Below are 24,062 nucleotides of genomic sequence, written 5' to 3' on the forward strand. Positions count from 1 at the left end.
TCTGGCGCAGCAAGCTCCACCGGGAAAAAGGGGGGGGCGAAGCAAGATGAGAGCTTTGTTCAGGCTTTTGCAGCTCGTCGGTGTTACGTGTGTGGATCTCACAGTCATTTGAGAAGAGACTGCCCACAGAAAGCGAGAGCAGCTGGGCAGGAAGCCTTCAAGGACACCTATCATGGAAATCAGTCGGGTTTCCATGGGAACCAGTCTGGGAGAGGAGGCCAGCCTGGGAACGCAAGAGGAGGACGTGGAAAACAACACGAGACGTATCAGATAGCAGCGAGCATGGCTTTGTTCGAAGACGGCTGTGTGGAAAATTCCAAGTTTCGTTTTGTTATTGACTCTGCAGCTAATCGCAATTTGATTCCAGAGACACCTGCTGTCGAGCGGTGGAAGTGCACGGCAATACCTGCCGGGAAATCTGTACTGTTTGCAAATGGACAGAAAGGAAATCTGACTAACGTTGTAAATCTGCATTTTCGTGTTTTGCAGGAAACGCTGGAGTGTTGTACCGTTCCTGGGATGCACCACTGTCTGTTATCTGTGCCTTATTTACTGAAAAAGGGATTTACGTTTTCTTTTCAGGATGATGTGTGCACAATCTCCAAAGGAGGGAGGATGCTTGCCAAGGTTAAAAAGGGGCAGAATGATCTTTTCATTCTTAAAACGTCTCTGGAGGGTGAGGGGAAGGTTGAGAAAGCACAAGCCCTGTGTACTGAGATTCCCGCTCAAGTGCAATGTGCACATATTTGGCATGCTAGGACGGCTCATAGTTCAGTAGAAGAACTACAGGTGCTGCCGGAAGTTTCTAAAGGGTGTAAGATTTCAGAATGTAGACATGATGTAAGTTGTGAAACTTGCAAGCTGGCAAAGATAAAAGGATGCAGTTATCCAAAGATTGAGAGGATAACCACTAGGCCTTTTGAACAAATTCACATAGATTTGTGGGGTCCTGTGAAGGAACCAAGTCTGGGGGGGTCAAGATATCTGCTCTCAATGCAGGATAATTTTACCCAGAATTCCTGGACACATGGTCTTAAATCCAAGGATGATGCAGCACAGCTGATCAAACGTTGGATTGAGGAGGTGGAACAAAAGTTTTCCACCAAAGTGCAAGCTGTCACAAGTGACAGGGGAGCTGAGTTTACAGGTTCTGTTTTGCAGAAGTACTTTCGCAAGAAAGGAATACGTCACACAGTGACTGCACCCAATCAGGGGGGGAAGGCAGAGCAGATGAGTCAGGCTCTGGTTAAAACTGCTCAGGTGTTGCTGAAAGATTCTGGGTTACCTCCAAGGTTTTGGTTGGAGGCAATCAAGTATGTGAGCTTCACCTGGAACCGCACCTACAATTCCATGGTAGGGGACACACCGTTTGGGCTGTTGCATGGCAGGAAACCCCAGATTCATTTTTTGCGCAGGTTTGGATCGCATGCATCTGTGTCAGTACCTGCAGCGTTGCAGGGGCCAGATGGATCCAAGTTCCGAAAAATGATCTTCTGTGGGTATGAGCCAACAGCGAATGCGTGGAGATTTGCATTTCCATCAGGTGATCAGAGTAAGTTACTGATCAGCAAACACGCTGAGTTCTATGAGCAGGATGAAAAGTCAAAACCTGCTGCCAAGCGTGATGTTCTCTCAGAGTGTCTCTCTGATTCAGAACAGGAAGATTCTGAGGGGGAAGAAGGGGAGGAAGAAGAAACTGAGTCTGATGATGACGATCAGGGAACTGACCAAAGTCAGGAACAGGAGAAGGTATCTGTAGTTTCTCCACAGGTTAAGAGAACACCCAAAAGCGAGCCCAGTTCTCCGGTAAGTGTAATGGAGAAGGTCCGAAAACGTTTTAAGTCAGAGGGGGAATCCCGTGAGGGTGAGGACACAGGTCCTGGTGGCAGTGAGTCAGAGGTAACATCTGAGTTTGTGCCCAGAAGATCTAGTCGCTCAACGAAGGGAATTCCGCCGGACAGGTACCAGGCGACAAGCGCGTGGGCCTGGTTCGCACAGTGTGATTCTGGGAGTGTTGAAGGGGTTCAACGGGTGCCTGGGAAAGATGCTGGGAAAGAGCACAAGGCAAAGGGGAAGGTGTTGAACTCAAAAGGGTCTTGTCAGAAGGTGCAGCAAGGGGGGGTGTGGGAGCTTGAACTTAACGAGTTAAGCTTTTCCCATGATGCTACACCATTCTGACGTCATTTTTAGAAGCTCGGGCGGAGCTTGGGCAAAGTTTGCCAGTCCCACTTTGAACTTTGTGGGGAAAAGACGTGGTCTTGGCATGGCTGCTAATAGCCCTGGAAATACCTGAGAAATGTTGGAAATAAATGCTGTATAGAGACAAACGGGACTCTGTGTGTTTGTCTGCGAAGCTGAATCAAGCAGGTGACAGTTTTACACCGCTGTGCGAAGCTCTGCTGGCCGTGACGGTGAGGAGCTGGAGTGGAAGCGTGCCGGGCAGCTAATAAATCGCTAATCGTGGTTTGTAAATCAATTAGCGGGGGTCACGGCAAATAAACAGCACAGTGATCCTACAGCCTAGCCTAGGCATGGGAAAATAGGTCTGCTAAATCATGGGTGTTCCACAACCTACTTGGCTTTGTAAGAACGAACCATCTTGCTCTGCAGGATGAGATGTTAATAGGTGTTCTGGGACACCAGTTATATTATCTGTGGACCATGTACAGTGGTACCTCGGGTTAAGAACTTAATTTGTTCTGGAGGTCCGTTCTTAACCTGAAACTGTTCTTAACCTGAAGCACCACTTTAGCTAATGGGGCCGCCCGCTGCCGCCACACGATTTCTGTTCTCATCCTGAAGCAAAGTTCTTAACCCGAGGTACTATTTCTGGGTTAGCGGAGTCTGTAACCTGAAGCGTATGTAACCCGAGGTACCACTGTACTATATTCTGATGCCTGTGGATATAGGAAACTGATTGTACTAACAGGGGTGGTCTTTGTGCCACCCTTTCCATCACCCTTCTGTTTCCCTTCGGCTCTTCTGCTATAAAACGGAACACAGTCTTTAAAAAAAGACTTCCTCTAAACAGCTATGTCTGAGAAAGAACATACAAGATTTGAAAGTTTGCAACCTACTTTGTAGGCATAATAGTGCAACCGAAAACAAACTATGGTTTCCACTGTGTACTGCAGCCACCATTTGGAATTTACTTAGGAATGCAACGCATATGCATATCAAGTTTAATAACATAACTAGGCTACGCAACACTTCCACGCTATATAGTACATCCATTCTTTGATTTTGCACTTCACTACCTGTTTCTTGTTACAGCATGTCAAGTAAAAAAATGTAAAGTCCCTGAAGTATGTGCCTTATTATACCAATAAAAAACATACTTCTTTTTCCAGTTCTGAACAAGTCTCTTAATCATTTCCTTCCCTTCATTAACCCCTATATAACTTGTAAGCTTCCCCATTACTTCCTATTAATAAATTTTCAATTCCCACTCAGTCATGTTTGGCATCCGAGCCTTTCCCCAATATTTTGCATACCATGATTTTGTAGTAAATAAGCATATAAGACAGGGGTTGCCAACCTCTTTGGACCAGTTGAGCACATTTTGAATTTTGAGAGTGCTGAGGGTGCCTGTCACAAAATGGCAGCCACACACGTAACACAAAATTAGTGTGTACAGTCATTGCTGCTCCCCTGTCCACCAGAATACCTCAAATTTATCATGGGAAGTCAGTGCGGAGTTACAGATCAAGAACCCTGTTTTATTCCATGCCAATCCTAAACCAAAGCCTAGGCTGCCATCCTGCACCTACTTACCTGGGAGTTAGCCCCATTAAACACAAGGAGCAATACTTCTGAATAAGACATGTACACCATTGTACTTTAAGCTAACTATACAATTAATTCTAAATGAGTGCCTGGACAACAGTTCCCACACCTACAGAAATGTCTTAAGGTTCATTTCAATGTTTTGCATTTTGCTATTTGAGGAGGGGATTCTTTAACACCTAGCTTCGCCTACTGTGTAGTCATATTTGCAGAAAATAACCTGATCTTAGACAAAATCAACACAGGAAAAATGCATCCTGGTTGATAGGGAAAAAGAGTAGGGCAAATAGTGGAGATTCCAGGCACTCCAAGGACTCCTAGAAAAACAGAGCAGTAAAGGTACACTAAAAGGGTGAGGGACACAGCAGCTCCTTAGAACCCCAGCAATTCCTGCTGCCTCAAACAACTCACTTATCAATCACAGCTCTAACTTCAATAATTAGAAACAATGACAGGCAGGAGAAGCCAGCCTCACTCATTTTACAGAAATCATTTAGAAGGGTACCTACCCAGTTTGAAGAAGAAGAAGGAGGAGGAGGAGGAGTTTGGGTTTGATATCCCGCTTTATCACTACCCGAAAGAGTCTCAAAGCGGCTAGCATTCTCCTTTCCCTTCCTCCCCCACAACAAACACTCTGTGAGGTGAGTGGGGCTGAGATACTTCAGAGAAGTGTGACTGGCCCAAGGTCACCCAGCAGCTGCCTGTGGAGGAGCGGAGACGCGAACCCGGTTCACCAGATTACGAGACTACCGCTCTTAACCACTACACCACACTGATTCCATAACTCCTTTCTAGGAGGGTTAGAGACATTCATTTTTTAAAAAAGAAGCAGCTCAGAGTCTGGGGACCTTGCTTGTAAGCACCAGTTAAAGTCTTTGCAGGCACCATGGTTCCTGTGGGCATTGGGCTGGCACTATATGAAATCAATTCCTTTAGCTGTACATGGCCTTTTTTACAGGTTAGCAAAAACAGAACAGATTATAAAATGTAGTTTCATCCAAGTCCCACCCCTGCCTTATACTGTTATTTATGACCAAAATGTCTCCACACAGTTACCATATACAGTGGTGCCCCGCAAGACGAATGCCTCGCAAGACGGAAACCCCACTAGACGAAAGGGTTTTCCGTTTTTGAGCTGTTTCGCAAGACGAATTTCCCTATGGGCTTGCTTCGCAAGACGAAAACGTCTTGCAAGTGTTCCAATTTTTTTTTGCTCCCCCCCTTTTTCTAAGACGCTAAGCCGCTAATAGCCTTTTAGCCGCTAAGCCGCTAAGCCTTTAATAGCAGCTAATCCGCTAAACCGCTAATAGCGCTAATCCGCTAATAGGGTTGCTTCGCAAGACGAAAAAACCGCTAGACGAAGAGACTCGCGGAACGGATTATTTTCGTCTTGCGAGGCACCACTGTAGAAAAGTAACTCTGAAATGTTTTCTTTTATCCTTCCATATCTTCTCTCAGTTCAATCCTTACTTCCCCCTTTGGTATTGATGCCTTGCAACCCAGCCACAGATATTTATTGCTGAAGTCCTCCATAATGTGCTTCTAGCACTAACAGATTATCTTGTACGTGTCCATTTAGCCTCTTTTGTAATGCAAGTTAGATGCTGAAGCTAGTCGTTCCAGATACAGAGTTGTTCAACTTTAGATTTGTTACAGATTGCATCATTTTCCTGATACTACAATTTTAAAAGAAACTATGCCACACAGATATGCAAAAAGTGATCTTAAGGAGTATCCAAAGTGTGGACAATTGCTTAACTGAGTGAAAACTGATCAAAGTAGCAATAATATAGCGTACCTAGTACGCTTTGCATAGAGGGAATTTCTCCCCTTTGACTGAAAGGGTAGATACTATAGCACCAGCACCACCTACTGGTTAGCTTGCTGCTTCTCCTGATAAGAAATCTAATTTAGGCAAGGCACAATGGGCAAAAGGAAGCAAGGATGGCATAGCTCAGGAGTCACCAACCTTTTTGGTCCTCTGGGAACATTTGGAATTATGAGAGAATGCCATCAGCACCACCCCCTCCGGCTGTTCTTCTCTCTTTGTCACCTTCTCAAATCATTTCCCCTCACAACAGATGCGCGGACACACACAGAGAGAGACTTCGCTTTCCTATGGGGTCTGGGTAAAAATCAGATCCAGTAGAATTAAAGCTGATCCTCTAGAATTCCCAGGATGATCTGTGCCTTGGATCCAGGGTTTTGTGCCATGGCAGGACTGGAAAGTTCCAGAGCTGTCGTTTTCATGGTTCAGTCAATGCAGACATACACAATGATGCTGGTGATACTTAAGAATAAATTATGTCATTTCAAGAGGATCAATTTTACTGTATCCAACTTGCAAATACATGTGTGTGCCTTTGCTCTCTGGCACTTAATTCTCTTTCTCTACTGACTCCCGCAGCACCCAATTTTCACCTCTCTGCCTCCTCCCTCCACCAGCCACCAGTTGCTCCACTGTCCTCCTCCTAGACTCCCAAATTGCTTTCCTTCCTCTCCTATCCTCTTAGTTATTCTGCTTACTATTCAGCTGCTCAGGTACTGACCTGAGTCTAAGCATATACAGCTGAAGGAGGAAGTGAGAAGCATTACTCTTCTAGCTTCCCCATTCAATTCCATGCACTTTTCCAGAAGGGTGTGAAGGTAATCACTCTCACCACCTCAAGATAAATGGGGCAGCAAACCGAGGAAGGGCTCAGAAGCTTCATGAACATCAAGTGGAAGTGACTGAGGGTGCTATTTCACCAACAGCCACCAAGCCAGTGATTCCAAGTGTACTGTAGTCAAATATAGAGAAACCTTAATTCCCTGGTGTGTTCACTCTCCGTATTTAAGAGAAGGCCTTGGCCAAACATAAGGAACAACACTGAGGAGAAACCAGAGCAGTTATGCATATGCAATGTGAAAAGCTTGGAAGAAGGGTCCTGGCATGTCTCCTCAAAGTATGCATGCTCTCAGATTTGGATTAGTTTTGCGAGAGACAAACACTGATTGTTTCAATACATTCTGGAAGAGAGAATAGCTCAGCTACCGGGCATGGGATTCCATTCAAGCAAAAGTGTGAAGATTGCTAACCCAAATATGTGGAAGGCAAAGGATGAGAACTCACTGCACAGGGATACCTCTGGCTCGCAGCACACGGTAATATTCCAGAGCTTGGTATGGAGACACTCGCCGGTCCTTGGCACCCACATACATCAATAATGGTGTGTGCACCTGTAGGGGAAGGAGGGTGAGACTAACAAAAACAAGGCCCTGCTTCTTGCCTGGAGCCAAGTACCAAAATCTGCCTTTTCACTAAAGTAAAAAATAAAAATGCTGTGCCAAGAAAATTAGAACCCTGCAACTATATAGACCATGCAAATGAAGCCAGTGGAACTTAGATGCCTATTTGACTTCTGCTGTTTATAGATATAGTCAAGGGCATCCCTGCTGCCATTAAGGACAATGAGATTATGCACACACTCCAGAAATCCTATTTAGCTTTTCTTCTGGCTGCTCAAATATCAGGAAGCATTTTTCATGTACAGTCAAGTCTGTCTTCAGCCATAATGGTTCTCAGGATGCTGAATTATATACTGCAAATGCAGATGCAAATTAAGCAGCAGTACAGTTTTGGTGCCAAACTGGGGCAATACACAGAGCCCTACATATGCCACAAAGGGTGGGCTGGGGGATGACCCAACAAAAAACGGCACCTCCTAGAGGGACACATGCTACATCCAATGAACAGTTCCACTAACTGTCTCCTACCTTTGCAGCATGAATTATAGGGGAGCAGAGCAGCATGGCAGTCAGGTCTTCCTCAGTAGGAATCCTCTCAAAGCAGTATGGGAGACCTAGCACTGCATACCTCCTATGGAAATGATGCAGTCCGTTAGCATCATGCCCTCAATCCTGAGCTCTATCAAGGAGCCAAACAAAAACTATTTCAGATAGCTGTAGAAGTGGCCTTGTTGAGTGGGGCAATGGGGTCAGAGAAGAAGAGAGGGTGAATGCAACCTGAATAGTGAGGATTAGGGAGATTGGTTCAAACTGACACAGGAAAGGGACATGGCAGAGAGATGGGCGAATGAAAATGGCTTGGGCAAGGCAGAAAAAAATGAAGTTAAGTTCCTTACCAGTCAGGGATGTCAGAGGTCCCCAGTAGAGTGGCCATGTTAATGACAGGGCTTCTGACTACACAGGCTTTGTACATCTCTGGGTATCGGGCAATCAAATGGCAGCAGACAAAGCCACCATGAGACCCTCCCAGCAAAGCAATTCTATCTGGGTCCAGAGGTTCCGTCCGTAATGCCAATTTCACTGCCAACTGCCAGAGCCAAAATAAGTCAAAGTCAGGTATGTTTGCAGGGACTGGTGCAAGCCTCTTTCCAAAAAGGCTCAACCAGCAGGGGTGGGGAAGGCAGCCCTCAATCCTGAGCCTGTAGCCTATCATATCCACTCTCACATGTGATTCCCCAGCCCCTCCTGACCTCATCCCCCAAAGCTCAGTGAACATCAACTGATTGCACAAGGCAGAGGGTGCTTTCTTGAGGGATGCTGGCAGAGAACTGCCTACAGATGTCTCTGCATGGAGCTGACCCATTAGTGCCCCTGGGCTCAAGGTCCAGGGGTTTTCTGCTGTTCAAAAACACATCTCACACTTGACCAAGGAGATCTATGCCATCAGTCAAGCTGGCAGGTATGGCTTTGCCATGACCTCTCACAAGCTGCTGAGATGAAAAGGGGTTGAACAGAACAGTCTTCATGTGTGCAGAGCCTATAGATAATTTTAGGTGGGCTTTGTGATTACCTCTCCTTCCCACCCCGTAGCATGGTGCACTGTGAGCCCATTCAATGACCCTGCCACTATGCGCTGAACTCCTTACCCCTCAGCCTTCAGTAAGCTGTAGCAGCCCATGGTGTTGGGAAGCCAGTACAGGGACAGAGCCCCACCCATGCAGCCCCACCAGCTGCTAAAGGGGAAATGGGTTGCCTGCTATTATAAGCAGGGCAAACTGATACTCAGTGCCATTATCATCCTTTGTTCTTCTATTGTCAAAGCTTGGCCTTACCCCAGGGAATGGGGAAAGAAAGGAAAGGGTCTGACCTGTGTGTCCTCCACATCTTGCACTCCCACATGGGAGATTAGAGACTCGATGCTGGCTTGCCCAAAGCCCAGAGAACCCCTGTAATTCACTGCCCAGAAAAAAGGCAAAGCAAAGTGTGAGTGGTTGTGGCATCAAGGGACATTCAGAGCTTTTCTGTTCCCCTGAGGTGTGCTTGGCACAGTGAACATGCAGTGCAGGGAACACTTATGTCTGAACATGAAACTATTACAAACCACATGCAAGACAATATCCTGCTTTCAATTTCCTATGGCACACTTACTGGATATTGTTGTCATGTTGGTCCAGTTTACACATAATGTTGCCATTACAATAAACTGATTTGTTGGAATGGAAACAAGCACTCGGCTTGAGTGCTTCTCTACCCCTGGCACATGTCTGGCTTGAGAGTGGATTTCCTGTTTTCCAGGCAAATCACAGTTCGCCACAAAATTTGAACCAGGAAACTGGCTTAAGTGCTGCCTAGAAACTGAATTGCAAGCCACTGCCTGGGTTGCAGAGTACAGAAAATTCTGCCTCTGCATACCCTTAGCTTTAGGTCAAATGAGGCTCCATTGTCTTCTCACACACATAGAACCCCTTCAGGGCCATTTGACAGGGAATTTCTTGTTCTGTTTTCCAACCTCTGCTAGGACACACCAAGACAATCTCACCCTCTTTTTGTCACAATGCATACTAAACTTGCTGAGGTATTTCTCAAGCAGAGTCATTTCTTAAGCAGTAAGAATGAATCAGAAAAAGGCTTGTTTAACCCAGCTCTGCAGAACTGGAAATAACTTCCTGGCTTGTTCATGGCATTTTTTTTCTCAAGGGGGGCAGGTGGGAGGGCTGAGAGGAAATTGGAAATTTGAGGACATCCTTCAAGAAGTCAAATGGCTATTCTTTTTCAGAAAGGCATCCTTCTCCCATCCAATACACAACTGTACACTGGATTGTTAGACACACAGTAAAATGCTTGTGCTGACTCTATCATCAAGCCCTCAGGAGTAGCAGCAAGGAGTGTATGTGGTTTGGGAGACAGGGGTCTTCTGGCACTCACCCATGAGCACAGCAAAACCCAACTGGCAGAGACTTGCCATTTTAGAACGCCAACAAGCATCAAAGACAGCATGGGGGCCACCTGGAAACAGAATGTCAGCTTTAAAGGCCATCTCCCAATTTGGGGAAAGAGTTCAGAGAAGTCAAGGCACCACTGCCATATATCCCCTTCACAATTAGAAGCTGAGAAGTTTATGTTTCGGAAATAAGAAAATAGGCAAAAGGTTGGAAATGTCCTCTTTACATTTCAGAATTCAGTCTTAAGATTTCTGCTCTCATAGGGAAAAATGTAAAATGATCACCTTGGATAGGGTCCTAACAGAACGATGAGAAGGAAGCAAAGAAGGATGGGGCCAGCTGTCAGGGCAGGCAGCAGAAAAGAGCTGTGGTGACTTACCATGTGGAGAAACAATAAGGGGAAATGTCTTTTCTCCTCGTTTGTTCCCCTGAGGAGTCAGCAACAGGGCTTCAAATGCCTGGCCAGCTGCAAAAAAGGTCACACGTTAGCTGTTTGCTGCTGAGCGCCATTTTTCAAACTTCACCACCCTGGAGGAGTCAACCTGCAACCCCAGGGCTTGACAGGCACCCCTCCTCCTCCACCTAGCACCTCCTCCTGCTCAGGGCCCCAAATGCAAAAGAAGACCTTAAGACAGGCATCCCCAAACTCGGCCCTCCAGATGTTTTGGAACAACAACTCCCATCATCCCTAGCTAACAGGTCCAGTGGTCAGGGATGATGGGAACTGTAGTCCCAAAACATCTGGAGGGCCGAGTTTGGGGATGCTTGCCTTAAGACTTTAACTTATGATATGAAGGACCATCAGTGCAATGTCCTTTCCAATTTTCCTCTGCAGCTCAAACATTACAGTGACACTATGGATGAAGAATCCAGGCTACCCAATGCTGAACTCTTTTATTCCATTCATCCTATTTAACTCTATTTGGGCTGTCCTAGCACTCAGGGCAAGGTGATGAATCTATCCCCCATTTCTACACCAAGCTCAGATTACTCTTTAGTTAGATTTAAAAAACAACACACAAAATAAATTAATGAAGAATGCACCTCAACTATGCAGGAGCCCTGACCATTCCCATAAGCCAGGCTGTCCCCCTACAAACTGTACTTATGCCAGACAGCCAAACCTAGTCCCACTTAAGACAAACTTACTGCATAGTACAGAGTAAAGCACAACCAACAGTGTGCGAGAGAGAGTGAGTCAAGTGCCTGGCCTGAGGCTCCCTGTTCCTGCATCCTTACTGTACTGGTTGTCCTCAGTCATGGGAGGATGTACTGTGAGAATCTTCCATTCCATATCTGGCAGTACAGAGGCTTCCTCCACACTCGTCCACTGCAGTTCCAGCTCACGTCCTGCAGGGGGAAGCACTCCTACCTTCTGTGAAGCAGGTATAATAGTTCGTTACTTAACCTGAAGGACCAAACAGTGTGCTGCACAAGATCTCTTAGCGTTGCAGGTAGCCTATATAGCACTAGCTTTGTCCTCAAATATCTATCTTTGATGGAGTCTGCATTTGTTGCAATCCACAAGGGAATTTACACAACTGTTTGTTTCACTAAGGATGTATTCAACTGGCATGCCAAACCATGGTTTGCAAGTGCAAATCATGGCTTGTTTTATGGCTGAACTTATATTATTTCCAAAGTCAGTGTTTGTGATAAGCTGCCAAACCAAGATATCAAACCATAGTTTGCCAGAATTCATAAACTTCAATTATGGATGTTACTCTACCTCTGGAGCCAATTGTTTCAAGGAAAAATGAGTGCTGAACAAAAGGAAAACTAAAGCAAACAAGCAGCTCAAAACCATGGTTTGCCTATGGTGTCTTAACTATAATTAGCACAAACCATGGATGAGCTTTTATTCCAAGCACAAGGTTGATGAGATTTCTTTCTGAAGGTATTCCCGAGATGACATTGCTTACTGTTTCTATGTTGCTATATACAGTGACCACATTAAAATGTAATGCTAAACCATAATTTGTACTGGCCACAATTTGTTCAACAAACCACATATCATCTCACATACGAGCAAACAATCCACAGCTTTTTAAAGCTTGGTTTGTTTTCCGGCTGTTCTTCCCTTAATTCCTTTGTAGCCTGTTGCGCATATGGGTGAAGTGGCCAAATAAACCATGGTTAAGTAAGGCTGCTGAATTTGGACATAGCACCAACCAAAGATAAATTAAACCATTACTCATAAGCCAGAAATAAATCTTGGTTTCACATTGTGATTTGCTGCTAGCAAACAAACCATGGCTCAGTGTGAACTAGGCCAGTGTGAACATCAGGACTGGGAAACCTATGACCCTCCATATGTTGTTGGAGTGCAAATCCCAGCATCCCTGATAACTGGCCATGCTGGCTGGAGTTGGAGTCCAACAACATCTGGAGGGCTACAGAGGCATATCTGTGATTTGAACTCAATAGTCACACTAAAGAAACATTCACATTGGGTTTTTTGGCTACAGCCTTGCTAAAAATTCACATACAAGCATTATGAAAAAGAGCACAACATGAAAGCTCACTCCGGCACCTGCCAATTTTATCAGGTTCCCCTAGAAATAATGGGGAGGGGATTGGAGGGTGAAGCAGCCCACACCTTGACCTGCAAGGTAAGTTTCTTACCAGGGTTGGAGGGCAATTGGGAGATGAGCAGCTCACCACCAGGAGATCCTGCTGAATTCCCAGCAGGGTCCAGCTACCTTCTAGAGTGCCTAGGACGGGTTACAGAGAATACTGCTTAGGAGTTATCGGGGCTGTCAGGGATTCAGCTATGACTTGGGAAGGAGGAGGGAAAGAAAGCACCTGGCTTTGAGAGAAAACGTCTCCTTGCTACACTGCTATTTGCTTATTTAAGGGGGGAAAGAGAATACAGTGGTACCTCAGGTTACATACGCTTCAGGTTACATATGTTTCAGGTTACATACGCTTCAGGTTACACACTCCGCTAACCCAGAAATAGTGCTTCAGGTTAAGAACTTTGCTTCAGGATAAGAACAGAAATTGGGCTATGGCGGCACAGCAGCAGCAGCAGCAGCAGGAAGCCCCATTAGCTAAAGTGGTGCTTCAGGTTAAGAACAGCTTCAGGTTAAGAACGGACCTCCAGAACGAATTAATTACTTAACCCGAGGTACCACTGTAGAGTGGGTAGGTAGGTAGGCAAATCTAAAAAACTGTAGTATAAACACCCACAACTGGTAAACACTGGCCTGTGACAGCTCCAGTTGGAGAACAGCCTTTACCAAAGGTGTCATGGGCTTTGAAGACACTCAAACTCAGGACGAAATGAAGAAACATGCTAAGTGGAAGGCATGTTTGGAAACTTTCACCATGATCAACTCCTGCCCGGAAACCTATGTCCCCAGTGTGGTAGGATGTGTGGATCCAGAATTAGGCTCCACAATCACTTACGGACTCACTGTTAAAACAATGTTCATTGAAAACAATCTTACTTGGCTATGAGTGATCGCCAAAGAAGAAGAAGAAAAGGAGGAGGGTGTTCTTTCCCTGGAGAGGGGGTGGGCATAATCCTCAAAAATGAAATAATATTAAGATATTAAAATGCAAATGTTCACATAGGGAAGGGGGAAAGAGGAGAACTGGTTTTATTGATGAGATGAGATTAGATGAGCAGTTGCATACCCAAGTAATACTGGGGAGCAAGGAGCAGCTACTAGCATCTAACAGGAACCATGTTCTGAATGGAGCAAGTGATGAAAGGCCCATCTCTGAAAGAGTCTCCTGGGAGCTGAAGCATAAGCAAAGAAGCCTACTCATAGGATCACAGAATTCCTTCTCATTCTGAACAGCATAGAAGGATCTGCCAGAGCTTTTTACTGATGTATCTCAGGGGTACATTCGTATCTAATCTCAGTGGGACCCCACAGTGGGATCATAACCTCAATGGAAAACATCTAGGTGCCACACAATTAATGGGTTACAACTACAGATGTAACACAGTGCTGGTTGCCTCATAGGAGAACAAGCAAGCAAGCAAGCAACACTCAGGAGGCTTTTTGGCCCCAGCAAGGAATGATGCAAAATGTAGCTCAGGCCAGTTCTATACACATATAGAAAATATGTACACAATGAACAGAAGTAGTAGCCTAGCACCAATATTCTAGCTTCATTTGCCTCAAAAAAGACCCCTTATAAAGCAAGGGAACTAGATCTGTCATGGATTAGTAGTGGCTGCCTCTTGCTGAGAATGTAAGCCAGCATACAGGAAGTGGAAGAGCTTGGCTTTAGCCTTCTAGCCCCTTCCTTTTCCCTGAGATCTCGGAAATGGGCAGAAATACAGGATATGGGAGACTTCTCAATTAACGTGCCTGGTCTTTGGGACAGATCTCAGCAAACACAATACGGCCCCTGGACTTTGCAAGCTAAGATTTGATTGTACCTTCTGTAAGAGCCTTCACACTCCCCAGCTCGGTATCCACAACCAGCAGCTCCTGCAAGAGATAATAAAGGAAGGAAAGTGAGGGCTGGGAAAGTGGCTGCTCTATTACAAGAGCCCATGGAAACTTAATAATGGAAAAAAGCTTTTTCTCACTTTCCTCCTCATACATCATCTCAGAGAAGATACAGTGTTCCCCATTTTTGGAACACTGGCCACCTACCACGAAGGCTCCTGTCAGTGGGTGTGCAAGAACCCTCCAAATAGCAATGTGTTAACCCAGTCACCAAAGGCAGGGATACATGATCAAACTTTGCACTAACTAGCAAGGTCCTAAGGCCAGTTCTGCATCCCCAGTTCTGTATCCTGATGGAGAGTCAAAGCACAGAGAACAAGAAAGGCAGAGAACATCCTTCTGAGGCAGGAACGACGCAGATTGGAACCACAGTATGTCCAAAATCTTGTGTAATCCTGGGGGGAAATGTGCTGTAGCCACTTGAAGAAATGTAACACTCCAAATAGTGTTAACTCCAACTTCCATCAGCCCCAGCCAGCATACAGTGGAAACTTGGTTCTCGAACTTAATCCGTTCTGGAAATCCATCCGACTCCTGAAACTGTTTGAAAACCAAGGCACAGCTTCCGATTGGCTGCAGGAGCTTCCTGCGCTCAAGTGGAATTAGCGTCGGACGTTCAGCTTCTGAAAAACGTTCAAAAACCGGAACACTTACTTCCGGGTTTTCGGCGTCTGGGAGCCAATTTGTTTGTCAACGAAGCTGTTCGAGAACCAAGGTATGACTGTATTCAGGGATGATGTGAGTCCAGCAGCATCTGGAGGACACAACTTTTGCTGCCTCTGAAGTAATCCAAGACTAGAGAAAGACTAGGGGCTCAGTTCCTAGGGAAGGCAGGGAAGGAACTGGGGAGGATGCTCAGGAACTGGTAAATTAGTTCCAAGTTTGATCCCATGCTCCTGTCTGTCCAAGGCAGTGAGGGAAGTAAAGCCACTGCTGCCTTGAGGCCTCCTGTATGCCAGCTTCTCAATCACAGTTTCTTCATCTCTGATTTCCAACAGATACTTTTTACACCCTTATGAGCCTTTTCAGGTTCAGTACACATGGTTCACGTTCCCCAGCTGTAATTAAAGCTTGGCTCTTACATTTCTGAAATGTGTATCTGAGTGGCAAAAGTGCTTTATTAGGACATGGAGAAGCCAAGATCAAATCCCTGTTTAAATACAAAGCTCACTGAGAAGGTCACGACAATATTTAAACCTAACCTACATCATAGAGATTGTTGTGAGTCTTAAAGCTCTGTTCTGAGGTTATTGGTGGAAGACAAATTTATGAAAACACACACACACACACACACACACACACACACACACACACACACACTTTCTATAAAGCCAATTGTTTTGCATTCATGCTACATAAACCTGAACATCTTCCTATGCATCTTGCAAATTCTCAGGAATGGTGGAAAGCATTAACTGATTTGCAAACTTTCGTTGGCACACCATCTTCACACCCCAAAGTCTTCCCTTCTGGGCTCAGCATACCTTTCTACTCCTTTGAGGAGTGCTAAGCAGGACTCTGCGGTTGTCAGCAGCCCAACAAAGCAGAGGCAGTGCCCCTGAGTAAATCCCCAAAAACCCTGAAAAGGGAGAAAATGGTTAAAGTAAAACATGGCTGAAGTCTGGAGCTTTGGAGAAATCTTGGAGAACAGCACCAAACAGATATTATAAAAACACATTGAATGGAATACGGTGTATATGGAGGCATATGGCTGACTGCAGGACTCTCCATTTTTGGGTAACAAAAGCAAGCCTTATCATTCTTTTTGTATGTGGTAGCAGGAGCTGGGTGGTAGGACATGTATGAACTAAAGAGGCAAGGCGATAAAAAAGCAACTCTCATTTTGCATGCCCAGTCTCTGAAATTGAGACTTACCAGATGTGGCAGTCCTGACTACGTCCACTACTGTAGATGTGAGCTTAGTTTGCCAATTGAGCTAAGCAGGAGGGGAAAAAAATCAGGTAATGAATACAAAGCAGCAAACTTCACACTCCTCCTCCGCTGCATCCCACAGACCAGTTGCTCTGCATCTTTTCAGTAGTTGATTCCAAGCTAATTTCCCTTCCAGCATCTTTCAATAAATGCTAAATTCTACAATGTTTTAATTCTGCAATCAGAATTAGTTGTGTTTAAGAACTGTATCATTTTAACTTTTTATAATAAGGCCATGTTGAACTCAGCTTTTCTACTCTCTAAATGTTTTTTGTTGTTGTTGCATACTCATTTCAAATTCCACAGTTCCTTTGCTATTATGGTCTGCCTGCACCCACAGTCCCTTCTCTTCCAAGCAACTACCTACCAGAAGTGCCACACTTACCATCTGTAGCTTCAGACACTGGCGATGAGGCCCAAAAACAGGGCACTCAAGGTATAGCAGGCGAGTTCCGTCAGGGCTGAGCCGGGGAGAGGAAACAGCCTTGGAATCTGAGGACAGCAACTCTGCAAGCACAGACACAATGCAGTAGCAGGGCATTCAGACCCATCAAAGTGGAGTTACATATGCAAAGAATACAGTGGTGCCTCGCAAGACGAAAAGAATCCGTTCCGCGAGTCTCTTCGTCTTGCAGTTTTTTCGTCTTGCGAAGCAAGCCCATTAGCGGCTTAGCAGATTAGCGCTATTAGCGGCTTAGCGGATCAGCTGATAAGCGGTTTAGCGGATCAGCTAATAACCGGCTTAGCGGATCAGCTGTTAAGCGGCTTAGCAGATCAGCTGATAAGTGGCTTAGCGGATCAGCTGTTAAGTGGCTTAGCGGCTTAGGATCAGCTGATAAGCGGCTTAGTGGATTGGGAAAAAGGGGGGGAGGGAAAAAACCCCGCAGGAACTCGCAAGACATTTTCGTCTTGCGAAGCAAGCCCATAGGAAATTTGTTTTGCGAAGCACCTCCAAAACGGAAAACCCTTTCGCCTAGCGGGTTTTCCGTCTTGCGAGGCATTCGTCTTGCGGGGCACCACTGTACTTTAACCTAATAAAGGCAATTGGCCAGAAGTCCCCAGGTGATGAAATTAGAAAAACATTAACAGTGGACGATCTGAATTCCTTTTCTGAAAAGTCTCTGCAAATTTACCTCTGGGGCTTCTTCTGACATTTCTTTACTCACATTTTGGAAAAAAAAACATATAAGAAAGGAGCAATAGTGACTGAAGAAACTATAGACATCTTTGGAAAGCAAAGTAAGTTTGAAACTAGTAACCTCTAAAGGCAGTGCCAGATTTATGTATAAGCTAAACAAGCTATAGCTTAGGGCCCCACTCTCTTGACCCCCCCCAAAAAAAAATTAAAGAAAAAAAATCTGGATGTACATTTCCAAAATATAAAATAAAAAAACAAATAAAATAAAACCTACATACAGCAACAGCGTTTTGTGTTGTGTATGGACCTATTAGGTCCATAAATTACCATATAGCATATATTCAACACAAAAAACAGTGACAATTTGTTGTTGACAAAGGACAGCTGGACATATAAAGGGCACCATTACCTTCAGTAGCTTAGGGCCTCATCAAACCTAAATCCAGCCATGCAAACCCCATGTCTGATTGCTGAAACATTAGAAGGCCATATCTCTGGGCATTTTTAAGCTCCTTTACAAAAGGCAAACTAAGCTGCAAAACTGAGATTCTGCTGGGCTGCAGAATTCTATGGAAGACTGGGCTCTTCTGGCTTGCACATACACACAGATTGTAAATTTGGCAGTCACTGTTGCTCTTTCTTTGCAGTACTAAGGCAGGAAAAGTTGTTTCTGCTGAAATGCGTCCATTTGTGAAGTTACAACAAAGAATCCTTGACATATTTGAATGTGATAGCCCTGACCAACTGTGCAAACATTTGTCACTGTCAGGAAATCCACCCAGGGCTCCAAATGACTGAGAAGCTACAGGTACACCCCACCACCACCATTGTTGGAGAAATATGGGAAGGAAAGATGCTGCATGGAGGGACAAGAGATAAGCTGCCTCCAAGATGACTTACCACAGCTACTTTCAGAGAGATCGAAGAGAAAAAGGGCTGACCTATGGCAGGGAGAGGGGAATGGGTGAGACATCTCTAACAGGGACAAGGTTTTTCACCCACCCACCCCATGATGAATTAAATGCTAGTAACTATAGGATTAAATTTTCACACTCTGCACTTAAAATATAGTGAAGCTGAGGATCTTGAGGCTTTCCCTTCCACCTTCCATTGATTTAGGAAAACCTTCAAGGTTATTTGTATATATATATATTGTGGAACAGGCTACTTTAGAGAAGCAGAATGCATTTCCTTGGAGGTTTTCACCAAGGAAAATATGGGCTGTCACCCATCAGGAATCATATAGATATAGTCTATACTACACCTTGCCAGTGTGGTGTAGTGGTTAAGAGCGGTAGTCTCGTAATCTGGGGAACCGGGTTCGTGTCTCCACTCCTCCACATGCAGCTGCTGGGTGACCTTGGGCTAGTCACACTTCTCTGAAGTCTCTCAGCCCCACTCACCTCACAGAGTGTTTGTTGTGGGGGAGGAAGGGAAACGAGACTGTTAGCCGCTTTGAGACTCCTGAAGGGGAGTGAAAGGCGGGATATCAAATCCAAACTCCTCTTCTTCTTCTTCTTTTAGGAAGGACAGGGGTGGAGCTGGACTAACAAATAACCCATTTGGCTCCTTCCAAACCCAAGAATATCACTTCTGTTGATTCTACTTTTTAGAAATAATCACCGAGATCACCGACTAATATCTCATTATTGTTCGGGACATGTATTTTCCCCCCTTTTGTTCCTCTAAACTGAGCAAAATGTTGCCCTCATAATTTTCCCTGAAGCAGTGGCTGGTCCTGGCACAGCCAACTGGAGAGCTGAATCCATGGTTTCACACTTAAGAGTGACTGAGACCTTGCCTACCTTCTGTTGGAGCAAGCATTCAAACCCAGTCTGAAGGGCTCGTGCCACCAGCCAACGAACAGTATACCTTTGTCGTCTGGGGACCACAGGGCCTGGCCAGGGAAGCAAAAGCAAAATATTAGCCATTCACATCTGGGTGTGCTGCACCATGGGCCAAGCTACGTCTCCATTGTCTCCCCGCAAGATTTGCAGAAAGCTGCTGCAGCGGCTGAAATTCAACAAGGCTGTTTACTGGGAGATGTTGCAATCTTCAGGGCTCTGCAGGCAGCAGACTACTTTACTGTTACAAGTGTTTGGAAGCAGAAAGCATGGGAGGTATGTATCTGCCTCTGCATATGACGAAGGGTCAGGTGATGGATCTGAGAAAGCAGCATTTTCTCCAGCAGGCTTCTGCTGAGCTCCAGCCTCTAGTGCTTGAACTGATGTTGCACAAATGAATAAACCTCTGGACTCCAGCACCAATTTATTTAAACAGCAACTTTCTACCTTTAAAATTTTAGGCAGTATGCATGGTTCCACCCATTGCAAAGGTGCTTTTTGCATGAAACAGAGAGGATGTGAACTTCTACGTTTAAGTGGGGAGCGAATGTGACAACATTCTGTACCAAACAGATCATCAACTGCAACATACAACATGATGGGTTGGGAGATGGTTTGCCTGTTTTTGCCTGTACATGGAAGCCTCTTTCTGGGCTGAGGGAAAGTTGGCTCTGAAAAAGCGCCTTCTAGGAGGATATGGAAAGCCACTGTCAGATTCCCTTGGTCAGTCCAACACTATTCAAAAGCTAAGGGTGCAAAAAGTGCAAGAATCATAAAGAGAAATACAATTTGTGAGCTCAGAACCACCTCTAGGACCCAGGACACCTGGTATGTCTGCTTCATGCATTCTTCTGCAAGCCAAATAAAGCAAATGGGTCAGAGACTTCCTCCTCCCATTGTATTAATTTAAATCTTGCTTCATTATTCTGAAATGCTTGCAATCCATGGTGGCTTGGGGAGTGTCCCATTAAATTCCCATGCTGCATTGCACTAACCTGTCCAGGTGAGATATGCCCTGGGATGCCCTCTAGCACTGAAACTTCACTGGTTTCAACATTCACCACGCACAAGACAGGGAAGCTTTTATCACTCAGTGCCTCTCCCCAATTGTCATGATATACAAAGTGCTCCTCCTAGAAAAAAAGCAGAGGGGAAGGTCTTGTGAAGATTCCTGATCCAAATAATAATCAACAACAACAGTAATTTATTATTTACACCCCGCCCATCTTGCTGGGTTTCCCCAGCCACTCTGTATGGCTCCCAACAGAATAATAATAATAATAATAATAATAATAATAATAATAATAATGTGAAAAAACATCAAATATTAAAAGCTTCCCTAAACAGGGCTGCTTTCATATGTCCTCTAAAAGTCAGATAGTTGTTTATTTCCTTGACATCTGACGGGAGGGCGTTCCACAGGGTGGACGCCACTACTGAGAAGGCCCTCTGCCTGGTTCCCTGTAACCTCACTTCTCGCAGTGAGGGAACAGCCAGAAGGCCCTCGGTGCTGATCTCCGTGTGTGGGCTGAACACTGGGGGTGGAAACGCTCCTTCAGGAATACAGGTATAGAGTTTCCCATGAGAAAGACATATAGGCCTCAATGTCATGCAAAGGCTTTTTTCACTCACCAGAATTTTCTGCAGACAACCTCTGCAGTTATGCCTCCATAAGCATGACTTTATCTGCAATTTTAATCCACAAACTATTCTCTAAGCCAGTGTTTCTTAAACTTGAGTCCTCAGTGTTGTTGGACTACAACTCCCATCATCCCTGACCACTGGTCCTCTTTTGAAGTTAAATGTGACTATTTCAGACCATCCAAGTGTCCCTATTTTCCAATTTAACAGACTGGAGAACTGGGTTCAAACTAAGAAAATGAACAAAACTCATTTCAATAGGGACAAATATAAGGTTCTGCAATTAGGCAGGAACACCAGCTGCACAAATATAAAATGAGGGACATCAGGCTTGCCAGCAGTACATGTGAAAAGGATCTAGGGTTCTTAGTAGACCACAAGCCAAACAGTGTGATGCACCAGCAAAAAAAGGCTAATGCTCTTCTAGGCTGCATCAACAGAAGTATAGTGTCCAGATCAAGGGAAGTAATAGTACCACTCTATTCTGCCTTCGTCAGACCACACTTGGAATACTGTGTCCAGTTTGGAGCACCACAATTTAAGAAGGATATTTAATAGTTGGAACGTGTGCAGAGGAGGCGACCAAGATGATCAAGCATCAGGAAACCAAGCCCTATGAGGAACAGTTAAGGGAGTTGGGTGTGCTTAGCCTGAATAAGAGGAGACTGATAGGAGATATGATAGCCAACTTCAAGTGTTTAAAGGGCTGTCACATGAACATGGAGCAAGCTTCTTTTCTCCTGCTCCAAAGGGTAGCAGCCAAACCAATGGACTCAAGTCACAAGAAAGGAGATTCCAACTAAACATCAGAAAGAGCTTTCTGACAGTAAGAGCTCTTCAGCAGTTGAACAGACTCCCTTGAGAGGTGGTGGACTCTCCTTCCTTGGAGGTTTTTAAGCAGAGGCTGGATGGCATCTGTTATGGATGCTGTAGTTGATATTACTTCATTGTAGGGGGTGGACAAGATGACCCTTGGGGCCCCTTCCAGCTCTACAATTCTGATTCTATGACAGAATAAAGACGGTAAAGCATGTGGCACAGTATAAACATCTCAATGCCGAATAATAAAAAGTAGATACCTTTCTTGTTTCACCTGGCTCCTCTCCTTGGGGGGACCTGCTTTGAGGGAAAAGTGGTTGCCTTTTGGGGCATCTTCTCTCAGCAACATAAAGGATCTGTGTTTCTGAACTGGACCAGGCAACACACCCAAACTGCTCTGGTGGCATAAGGTCAGAAAGGAAAATAGGCAATGATCTTCCTTAAAGGCAAGGGTAAAGGCTGACCCCTCTCACTAAAGCAGAACGCAAGTGGGAAGAGAAGCAGTTCATAATGCTGAGCACACAACTATGGGTAACAGGTTGACTGACTGATCTGATATTTCCCCAAAGCCACTGCAGGGGAATTAGCACTCCTAGTATGAGGCAGCAGCTCCTGCTGTTATATAAAAAAGAGAATGTGTGCCTAAAAAGCAAGCTCCCCCTTTTGTGGAAGTTTGATGCTTAAGATGCAAAGAGCTCAGGGTTTGCTATCTAAAGGCCAAGCTAAGCAAGTAGGGCAGACAGTGAAATCTCAAGTAGCATAGACCGGGTCTCAAATTGTGCTGCATATTTAAATATGAATGTGGCCTCACCAGAATTCTACCTCAGACCGTTTTCACAGACAGAAGCATGTAAAGGCGTGTGTGCTTTGTGACCTAGATGCATGGCTAGTGTGACATTCACCAAAGCAGTTCAGCCTAGCCTTGTCACTAAGATCTGAAAACCTGGTTCCAGTGAGAGTTAGGGAGGACCTTTTAAGAACACCACCCAGAGATGCCTGAAAGGGCAGTAAAAGAGGAAAGAATATAGTGTAGGATAACCAAATTCTCCTTTGGCGTTAGAGAGAGGATGTTAATAGGAAGAAGCATGAGCAAGTGTTGTGCTGGGAGAGAGCAGGGCACACAGGACTGAGGGAACATCACTTGCTTTGTCTGCAGAGTAGCAGGATACAGCCAAGCCCACTTCTTTTGCCCTTACCATCTGTGTATACTCTGCCATGTTTATCCAGTGCTGTGAGATTAATGCTTCTCACCCTTCCACTCTTGTTCCAGACCTGCTGAGAAACAGAAATCAGCACAGGCCAATGCCCACCACTACCATGCAATATCAACAGGCCTGCTACATTTCCTCAAGCACCATAACCACTTTCTTCCCTGACTCCACTGCTAGGACTGAAAAAGATGGGGGAGCTGAAGAGGTGAGGGAGGGCAGTGCCAGATTTTAAGAGACATGTGCCCAGTGATACCAGTCCAAAGGGACTGTGCATGTAATCCCTCACCTTTGGTCTGTCTATGTATCCCTATAAAGGCAGGTTCCCTAGATGTTTCACACATAATACGGCAGACTTCCTTCCTTCTCATCCGTGTCTGAATCTCAGATTTCATGTTAACAAAAAGGCAATTATCAAGTTATTCTGTTATATCCAGAGGCTTGTAGTAACCAGCTTTGACTATTTATTTCTATTTAAAATATTTATAGATTGCCTTCCTGAGAATAACTCTTTCAAAGCAGTTTACATTATAAAATATAAATAAATAATACAACAGCATCAATTTTAAAATGTAAAATACAAGGTTATTTCTACAAAACACCCCCAGTGAACCAGCAATAATAAAAAACCCACTCAGCCCACCAAATTCTCCAAACCAAAATTACTATTTTTTTATTTTAAAACCACAATATTTTATAATGCACATAATAACAGCCCACAAGCAGATGGCTGTATACAGCACTGTAAAAGTATATTCCTACAAAATTCCAAATACACATGCCTGGGTGCAGCAACACTATTCCTACTCTTTCTACACAAAGCATTTAATAAGTCTTTGCAGCACCATCCTTGCTCTGTAGGTGTGACGGGTATTTGCTAGCTAGCATGCACTTTACTGTCACACACACCCACACACCATTTTACCTCTATCACTTCCTGCTTCTGCCCCATTTCCAAGTGATGGGTGAAAACAGCCTTATGCATCCCAGTGGGTGACATTCTGATCAGCAGTCTGTGGCACAGGAGAGAGGGACAACATGAGCAGCAGAGC

The 24,062-nt window shown here is 44.9% G+C and overlaps 1 protein-coding gene across 17 annotated transcripts in view; it reads right to left on the reverse strand.

Moving 5' to 3' along the window:
* Nucleotides 1-24,062, reverse strand: part of LOC308582584 (acylamino-acid-releasing enzyme-like) — a 61,083-nt gene that overhangs the window by 33,157 nt on the left and 3,864 nt on the right. For 8 of the 17 annotated variants that reach the window (XR_014005743.1, XR_014005744.1, XR_014005746.1 and 5 more), the window contains 18 exons: nucleotides 23,936-24,023; nucleotides 22,999-23,077; nucleotides 22,063-22,199; nucleotides 20,338-20,475; nucleotides 19,304-19,395; nucleotides 18,399-18,439; nucleotides 16,746-16,867; nucleotides 16,304-16,364; nucleotides 15,913-16,007; nucleotides 14,356-14,407; nucleotides 12,582-12,670; nucleotides 11,196-11,331; nucleotides 10,336-10,422; nucleotides 9,940-10,020; nucleotides 8,882-8,970; nucleotides 7,911-8,101; nucleotides 7,543-7,645; nucleotides 6,899-7,005 (listed from right to left, as the gene is read on the reverse strand). Coding sequence is in view for 11 of the 17 variants with exons in the window: in XM_081185858.1 (XP_081041984.1) it covers nucleotides 6,899-7,005; nucleotides 7,543-7,645; nucleotides 7,911-8,101; nucleotides 8,882-8,970; nucleotides 9,940-10,020; nucleotides 10,336-10,422; nucleotides 11,196-11,331; nucleotides 12,582-12,670; nucleotides 14,356-14,407; nucleotides 15,913-16,007; nucleotides 16,304-16,364; nucleotides 16,746-16,867; nucleotides 18,399-18,439; nucleotides 19,304-19,395; nucleotides 20,338-20,475; nucleotides 22,063-22,199; nucleotides 22,999-23,077; nucleotides 23,936-24,023 (1,788 nt within the window). In the remaining 6 variants the exon portion in view is untranslated. Of the gene's footprint in view, nucleotides 1-5,755; nucleotides 5,912-6,864; nucleotides 7,006-7,542; nucleotides 7,646-7,910; nucleotides 8,102-8,881; nucleotides 8,971-9,939; nucleotides 10,021-10,335; nucleotides 10,423-11,195; nucleotides 11,332-12,581; nucleotides 12,671-14,355; nucleotides 14,408-15,912; nucleotides 16,008-16,303; nucleotides 16,365-16,745; nucleotides 16,868-18,398; nucleotides 18,440-19,303; nucleotides 19,396-20,337; nucleotides 20,476-22,062; nucleotides 22,200-22,998; nucleotides 23,078-23,935; nucleotides 24,024-24,062 lie in introns of those variants that run through there. The other 9 variants (XR_014005745.1, XM_081185853.1, XM_081185852.1 and 6 more) reach the window with 5 other exon arrangements.

Source organism: Podarcis bocagei (assembly GCF_964188305.1).
Source record: "Podarcis bocagei genome assembly, chromosome: 2".
NCBI classification, from domain to species: domain Eukaryota; kingdom Metazoa; phylum Chordata; class Lepidosauria; order Squamata; family Lacertidae; genus Podarcis; species Podarcis bocagei.